Here is an 8,435-nt window from a genome sequence, read left to right on the forward strand (position 1 = left end):
TGGATTGCATTGGTACAACCTCATACTTTTAATAACCTTCTCAGTACTGGTTTTTATTTAATGTGCATTGATTCTGTTTTTTAAATCAAATAAGTTTTTTAAAACCGGTTTTAAACAAGCATTCACTTTTATAAGGGAAAAGATACCAGATGACCCTATGATTGGCAATCCAGAAAGGTTTGAACCCACTTGTTTCATTTTTTGAAGCGTTTTCTCCACAGCCTTGTTGTTGGTCTTGACCTGGGTTTATGGCCGTCACTGTGAAGCTGTGTGACACTTGTGTCTTACGTATAGCTCGGCTTTGCACTTGCCCCGGGCTCTTTCCATCTGACTTTGGCGGCTGCAGGTGTGGGAAGAAGGCTCACGTCAGAGCCGTCTTCCAGGGGAGGTGCAGGGCTCTCAGCACCTTCATCCCGAGTGTCCTCAGTGTCGGGGTTCGGTGCTGGCCCACTGCGAGGAGGGAGAGTGTGGCCAGGGTGCCGGCCCCGGGGCTGATCTGAGTGTCTCTCTCCTGCCCCTCAGGCCATCTCCCGCCTCTGCGAGGACAAGTACAAGGACCTGAGAAGACCCACGAGGAAGCGGTCAGCGAGTGCTGACAATCTGACTCTGCCCCGGTGGTCCCCGGCCATCATCTCCTAACTGTGGGCGTCCCTGCCGGAGGCCGTGCCATCCCTCAGTTTCTCCTTTAGTTCGAGAAAAGACAGACGTGGGGTGGTTTTGTTTTTGTTTCCCCTCTCCTTTTCTTTTTAATTCATAGCTCTGCCAGGCTGCCTTGATGAGCGCCTCCAGGCTGTGCGCACGCGCAGCAGGGCTCCGAGGACACGGAGTCGGTGCCATGGGGTCCCGTCCACGCCTTCCCAGCCCCGGGTCAGCGCTTCCTTCGTGGAGGAAAAAGACTCTAACCCTGGAGGAGGCAGGGAAGGGACGGGAAGTCGCATAGAGGCAGGGAGAGCGGCTTGGCCTGCTCCCTATGTCCCCGTCGGTCAGTAGCCGAACCACCCTGATAGGAGAGCCCGGCCTGGGTGACAGAGTTGGATGCGCGTTAAAGGCGCGCGCCGCGTTCACCACCCCACCCGGCTCAGTATGTCTCGTTAAGACTTCTTGCATTCCTTCTTGCTGCTTCACGGGGATTTGGGGGGGATTTTTGTTTGTTTTATTCTGTTTTGGTTTTGGTCCCACAGAGCAGAGAATATAGTTTGTACCCACCATGGCACAGACATCCAAATAAATAGCACTGGCTGTTTCTCTGCACCACTCCTGCGAGCTGTCTTCTGAGCTTTCTTGCTCTCCAGGGGGGCACTTGTCCCGTGTCTGCGCACCTTTATCCTAGCCGGTTTTCTCCACAGTGGCGGATCAGCTTGACTGTAGTGCTGAACCAGAAGACTCCCTTCCCCCAGCTCCTCCCCCACGAACATTCTAGATGACATGGGTGCTTGTGCCTTCTGATCCTGCGGTGGTCTGTCTCTCTGCCTGCCCCAAGGGGCAGCCCCTTCCTCGCCCTGCCCACGCCACTCCTCTACTTCCATGTCCATTGTGCAAGCAATATTCCTCTCAACTTTTATATGTTTACTTCAAATCAGAGTTAGTCTATTTGTATAAAAATTTTTTAAAAATCTAAAATTTAAAAAAAAAGGGGGTGGGGATGGGTATTCACATGGAAGATCACTGAAGGGCAAAATGTTCCTATTTACTGAGGTATTTTTCACAGAATGATTGAATAAAAAACTCAACTTGCATTTTCATTGTGGGTGCTTAGTGAAGTTATGTGAAACTAAAACTGTGAAGGTTTACATGTCATTAATTATGACCGTCCTTTTTCATTTCTGACTGTTCTTCATTTCCTTATGGGCTAGATGGAAAGCTTTTATAGCAAGGAAAATTAAAGGGTTAATGACAGAACCTCACAGTTAAGTCTGAGAGTCTGGGTCAGTGAAGCATACAGGGCTTTGGGGGTTGCACATTTTCTCGGGTCACAATGACAGGTTTCTAAGTTTTTCCTTCATCAGGTCTTTGAGGCAAATGGCAGTAGATAAATCTGTGTTTTACCACCCTCCTGTGTGAGCTTGGAAAACTCTGGAATCTTTTGTTATTTGTCTTGTGCCCTGAACTCATACACCTGCTCCGCAGACATGCCTGCCCCTGAGGAGACATGCTTTGTTAGTGGGAGGGACTCAGAAACAGCCACGCAGCCCAAGAACACATGCTCGTCAGACGGCCCTGAAGTTTGTAGCATGTGTAAACCCAACTGTGTGGGCCGGAAATACTGTCAGATTCTTTCTGGCTTAAACTTTCAAAAGCAAACAAGCGGAATGTGAAAAGTTAATTATCTTTCCGTTCTAACTGTGTATCAATATACTCCATATGGGTTCCAAAATCAGCTGCTCTCTTCACATAAGATTTGGATTTAGAACATGAAATAGAGACCACCCAAAAATGTAGAAAATACCATTTTATATTCCCTAAACTATATAGCTTAAAAAGGGACATATTTTCTTAGCTGACTATGAATACCTCTCAAATAAATTAGTTCCTCCCATGTAGAGTATCTTACTTTACCGATCCATTTCAGGAAAGAGGTTTTGCTGCCTTTCAAGCAGACATCTTATTTTTATCCCTTTTATTTGAATGAGAGATTTGAAAATTGAATTATGTAAATATTTCAATGCATCTGCTATTATTTTGTGGAGTTTATTAAACTACTTTAAAAAATTGTATAGTCTATTTATTGTATGTATGTACATACAGTCTGCTAACTAAAAGTTTAAAGTGGATTCCGTAAAACCTGACTCAGTCTTGTTTAGACTATTGAATATTGTTTTAGCCTTGTGCACTGGATTCTACCTCTGTATAGGAAAATTTTCCATATTCCTGAGCATTGATCTGTATTAATTGGTTATGTTTCTTGCACTAAGGATTTTTAAAACTCTGCTGTAAGTGTAGATTTCAGTTTTACTTTTGCAGAATGGATCCCTTGACATGAAGGTAATTTAGGTTGAGTTTATTTTTCTACATGATGAAGACTTAAACATTACAGTCTCTGGTTTGTTCTAAGTTTGCAAAAAGAAAAAAAAGCCCGACAACACCCAGTATAGTACCTATTGATAAATCATCGTGATGTAATTTGTTTGCAAGGTGGTTCATGCCCTACAATTAAAGCCGGATTGCTATTTAGGAATACATTGTCTTAGTGTAGTTTTTGAACGGGCAGTTTTCATCATTAATGAAGAGTGAAGAAAGCCACACAATTTATTGCCTTTAAGTTTAGATTTGACTTAAACAAAGTCATTTGGGAGAATAAGTATGCCACTGAATTTTCCCTTTTTGTTTTACCTTTTTTCTTTTAAACTGGGAGAAGGCAAAAAAGTCAGGGATTTAAAACCAACTGGAGGGCAAGATGGGAGGTCCTGCCAAGATTCCAGACATCGCTGTGCCTTACATGCATCCGCTGGGGCCGTCACCTGGCCCCTCTCCTGGTGGCCCACCCGCGCCACCCCCAAGCTCCTCATCTTAGTCTTTGGCAAGACCATCTCTGCACTGGGCTTTCCTTTGGGTCTAGGGGTTTTGATGTTTGGCCTAGCTGCAGAGCAGAATTTGCAGCGTGAGTGATTTTGATCCTTCCAGGTTACTTTGGTAACCTCTCACCTGGGGCCATATTTTACAGCTTTGACATTTTTAAACAATAAGAGACAATTCCTGGTTCGTTGTAGGTACTTATTAAGTGTTAAATAAACACAGAGGCCAAATAGTGCTTGCCTTCCTGCTGCATTTTTTTTTAATATGACATTGAGAGAAAATTGAACCGGTTTTGAGGATGCTGAGTGAACCAGTTATTTTCTACATGATGAAAAGCAGTGGAGAGTATTATGGGTTCTGTAGGTGTTAGGTGATCCTCAGAAGGACTGGATCTTCTTCATCCACTTTGACTTTACTAGAATTAGCATCTCAAGACTCCCAATGGCTGGACTGTGGCAACATGGGTCGTCTTCTGAACCACAGGAGCCAACCACAGGAGCCCTTCCCTGCCCTTGTGGGAGGAAGGAAGTAGGGAACATGCCCTCAAGGAAAATGGGAACAGGGTACTGAAGGATTAATTTGGGACTCATTTTAAGCTCTGCGAATTACAAGGAAGGTCCCGCACACAACTGTGTTCGGTTCATGACTGGAGCGTTCTGACCGCCAAGCCTTCCTAGCCCCACTGCACTGGAAACAAATCGTCCTGCAGGGACCAGCGGCCCCATCCATAGTAGGGAGGTGAGCAGGGGCTTGCAGCCACCAAGCTGCTGGACTTGGGCTAGAGTGGGGTAGCAGCTTCCTTCCACTTCCTGGTAGGTTTTCTCACTAAGTTTGCATGTCTGGAGCTGCTCAAGGTCAGTTGTGTCATTTTCCATTAGAAATGTTCATCTCTGATTTGAAAGGGTCATGGGAGGCTTTTGTCTATATCACTGTGAGTCTGGGCCGTGGGTCAAACTAGGGGGTCCTGGTGCCCACAGTGCCCATTGTAGGTCTTTGAAGCAAGAATTGTGGAGGAAGGAGCCTGTGTCCTTTAGGGACTCACTCTGGGTAGAGAGCTTTATTTCCTTAAAGAGCTTTGTTTAAATAGAATGCAGGATAAAAAAAAGAATGGCATTCCAAAACAACTGCCATTATGGGCAAAAATATTAAATGTAACTAGAACTTAAGCATAACATTTATATTAACGTTATTCATTTATATTGTAACAGAACTTTGGGTTTCAGTCTCAGCCCAGAGTTAACTTGCTGTGTGACCTTGGACAAGTTCCATCACCTCTCTGGATCACTCAGCAAACTTCACTGGCAAGAGACTGACTTGCTCATGTTTTCTCCACCTGTCTTACTCTGTTTCTAAGCCCACACTGCTCAGCCATTCTTACATTACGATTGTTGGATGCTGCTCTGCGTGTATGTAGGAAGGCTGAACCCACTGAAAGACAAGTCCAAGCTCATCTGTAAGTTCCCCCAGGGAAATCGGTTGTCCCTTTCAGGGCCAGGGTGGAAGAAGGGTGGGCATCAGCAGATACGGCTGTTCTTAGGAGGAGGATGTGGGTATCTAGGATTCAGCTGCTGTCCATCCTCCGCAGGTTTGCCCTAATGCACCTGAATCCTCAGCTTGACCAATTGGGTTTTACTGGAACTTGTGGTTTTCCACGTTGATGGACAATGAAAGTCTTGAGACAGAGAAGCTGGGTATAGGAATCCTCCCCAGTGGTTGTCTTGAGAAGGGTGCTGCCTCTTGGGTTAACCCCCAAGTAATACTTATTCTCGGACCTGCAGACCCAAAGCTCTGGGGGCCACTATGGAGAAGGAATTCTCTCCCCCTCCTCTCCTGTGGCACTTCCATGAAACTCGGCCACTTGCAGGCTTCTCAGATCTGCCTCTGCTCACCAGCTCTTGGGTTTACTGCAAAGGACTTGCATTGGGGGCAGGGGGCGTTGTGTGCAGAAGAGCTGGGGTCCATTGCAAAGAGAAGTGCCGTATTTGCGGGACAGTGTAAGGTAATAAAACAGTAGACTCTGCAGGGTCAGGACACCCACGTACTAGGACTCACCAGGGTACACTGGGCATTTGGTCTGACCAGCAAGTCTTAGAACTTTTCCAGCTTCCAGGAGCTTCATCTTTAGAGCAGAGAAATGGGTCAGACCCTGGATCACCCTAAGAGCCTTTCATTTCTAAAACTCACTTTTTGACCCACTTATTCTGAGATTTCCAGGAGCAGCCTCTGGGCTCAGAACGAAAGATCTACTCACCCCTGCAGTGTTAGGAAAACAATTTGGGAAAGTCTATCCTGAAGCGTTCTAGGATCCCACGTGTCTATTTGCTCCCTTCCATGGTTCTTGGCCACATCCTGCAAAGAGTGCCAGCCTCTAACACAGCAAAAACTGGAAACAAAATTTCTATTCCAGAATATTCTCTAGAACACAGGTGTTCTTTTGTGAGGAGTAGACTTGAATGAAGGCTTTAGCTCACACAATTACTTCATTCAGCAAATACGGAGCAGGAACTGTGGGGGATGCTATCTGTGGGTCTACTGACACCAGGGACAAGACAGGCAAGGTCCGTGGGGCAGTAGGGCAGACAATCAGTAGGTCACTGTGTCAGCAGCACATTTCAGACTGTGATCAGGGTCATGAAGACAGTCGGGTGGCCTGAGTAGTGGGGTGAGGCACCTTTTGAGTGGGGGTCTCCGCGGAAGAGCCCCAGGGGGAGTCATTTAGGGAGAGGGAGGGAGGCACCTTGCCAGCCTCCGTGAGGAGCACATTCAAGACCATCCCTGACATAACTCCTGGTCAGACCAAATCTTCACTAGTATATCGTGATATCATATCACACTAAGTGTTCTTGCTATTTTAAGTTACACGTGGGTCCTTAAACAAGTTTGTCTTTTTGTTGTTAACAATGCTTTCTCTGCCTGAATGCCTCACCTAGACGTGAATTTCAGGACCCATTTCACATTGTTAACACTTCTAGAAAGCCTCTGCTTTCATAAGTATAAACACTGCAGAAAGTACTGGAGAGCTTGCTCCTCCTTTCCCGAGAAGAAACTTCCTTCTTGGGAATTATTTGAAATCTCTGCTCCCTTCTCCCTCAAACGTCACATCACCAAGTCAGTAACTCCATGGCTGTCTCTTCAATAACTTATTTAATCTGTTTACATTTGGGCTCCTTCATTTTTTTCCTCCCCTTTTCCTCATCTGGTTCAGAATTAGTGGGACAGAGAGTAGAGAAATTATCAGAAGCCAGGTATTAGGAAAAGCTTCTTTATCTTAGCCAGGGAAGAGTCAGCACCAAGGACAGGGCAGCTGTGTCTGCCCAGGCTCTCTTCCCTGCCCTCCTCTCCATCAGTATTTTGGTTGTGCCATGCCTGTGTTCCTTAGGTGAAGAGCTCCATCTCACTCCTCCCCACTGCTGAGTAAACTCTTATCATAGGTGTCACTTTATATTGAAATTACTTGTCTCTTATTATCTCCCCTGCCAAACTTAGGGGTACCCTCCTTTCACTACACTTAGCATAATTCCTGAGGCATAGCAGATTCTTCAAATACTAGATGAATTAATAAATGAATCAATGACAATAGACCCACAAATACATTTCATAAAACAGAGTAAAATCCAAGGACACATTTAGATAAAACAAGTACACATGGAAGCAAAGTCATGTCTTTTTTTATTACACCTTCAGACATCACTTCTCAACCCTGGCTGTGGATCAGGGCGATCTTGAAGTGTAAAATCCAAGATGCTACTCTAGAAATGTAGACAAAGAATCCTAAGAGTGGGGGCTTTTCATGTGCATGGGAGTCAGGAACGGGTGACTTCCAAGGGCACAAAGTGATTCTTCTGCAAAGGGCATGAAGTAATTCTTCCACAAATGACCATAAAGCTGCCACATCCCCAGAGGGAGAAGCAGGCATCTGGATGAGGGAGGAAGCCCCAGCAGCTCCTGTTTGTATGAGCAACAGGACCAAATCTTTTCATCTAGGTGAACCGAAAATCAGGAGTGTGTCCTTATGCTGACATCTACTGGTCTCTCAGTGCTGGTGTAACAGTGCAGGCAAAATTATTCTTTAGGGTCCTTCCTTTTCCATCTGCAACTTACAAGTAAACAGTCCTCAGAATCATTTCACTCCCCAGGTCGTGCCAGTAACACAGTAAGTCCATTCTGCTTCAACTTTTTGTTGTTGTTGCTCAGTTGCTCCAGTCGTGTCCAACTCTTTACAACCCCCTGGACTACAACACGCCAGGCTCCCTTGTCCTTCACTATCTCCCAGAATTTGCTCAAGTTCATGTCTGTTGAGTTGGTGATGCTATCTAACCATCTCATCCTCTGCCACCCCCTTCTCTTTTTGTCTTCAACTTTTCCCACCATCAGAGTCTTTCAATGAGTCAGCTCTTCAACTGGGGAAGCAAAGAAATGCCAAAACAGCACAGTGGATGTGAGAGAAAAATCCGTTTCAAGCTTTTGACTTCCTTTCTTTTTGTGAACTTCACCTTTCTGGCTACCTAACTAGCTACAAATGTTCTCAAAATATGAGTGATGAGCATGTTTCATTAATACTTGAAAGGTCAGGGACTTCCCTGGTAGCCCAGTGGCTAAGACTGCTTTCTCCCAATGCCGGGGGCCCAGGTTGAATCCCTGGTCAGGGAACCAGATCCCACATGCCGTAACTAAGAGTTTGCATGCCACAACTAAAGATCCCACATGCTGCAATGATCCTGTGTGCCACAACTAGCTGCTGCTAAGTCGCTTCAGTCATGTCCGACTCTGTGCGACCCCAGAGACGGCAGCCCACCACGCTCCCGCATCCCTGGGATTCTCCAGGCAAGAACACTGGAGTGGGTTGCCATTTCCTTCTCCAATGCATTAACGTGAAAAGTGAAAGTAAAGTCGCTCAGTCGTGCCTGACTCTTAGCTACCCC

The 8,435-nt window shown here is 45.8% G+C and overlaps 1 protein-coding gene across 1 annotated transcript in view; it reads left to right on the top strand.

Annotated features, from left to right (window-relative positions):
* Window positions 1-3,175, top strand: part of CCNY (cyclin Y) — a 109,233-nt gene extending 106,058 nt beyond the window's left edge. Inside the window, exon 10 of the mRNA XM_040248427.1 lies at window positions 523-3,175. Coding sequence (XP_040104361.1) covers window positions 523-639 — 117 coding nt within the window. The 3' untranslated portion in view covers window positions 640-3,175. The remainder of the gene's footprint in view (window positions 1-522) is intronic.
* The last annotated feature ends 5,260 nt before the right edge of the window (window positions 3,176-8,435 follow it).

The sequence above is a fragment of the Oryx dammah genome, unplaced genomic scaffold (assembly GCF_014754425.2).
Source record: "Oryx dammah isolate SB20612 unplaced genomic scaffold, SCBI_Odam_1.1 HiC_scaffold_10, whole genome shotgun sequence".
In the NCBI taxonomy this organism is placed as follows: Eukaryota; Metazoa; Chordata; class Mammalia; order Artiodactyla; family Bovidae; genus Oryx; species Oryx dammah.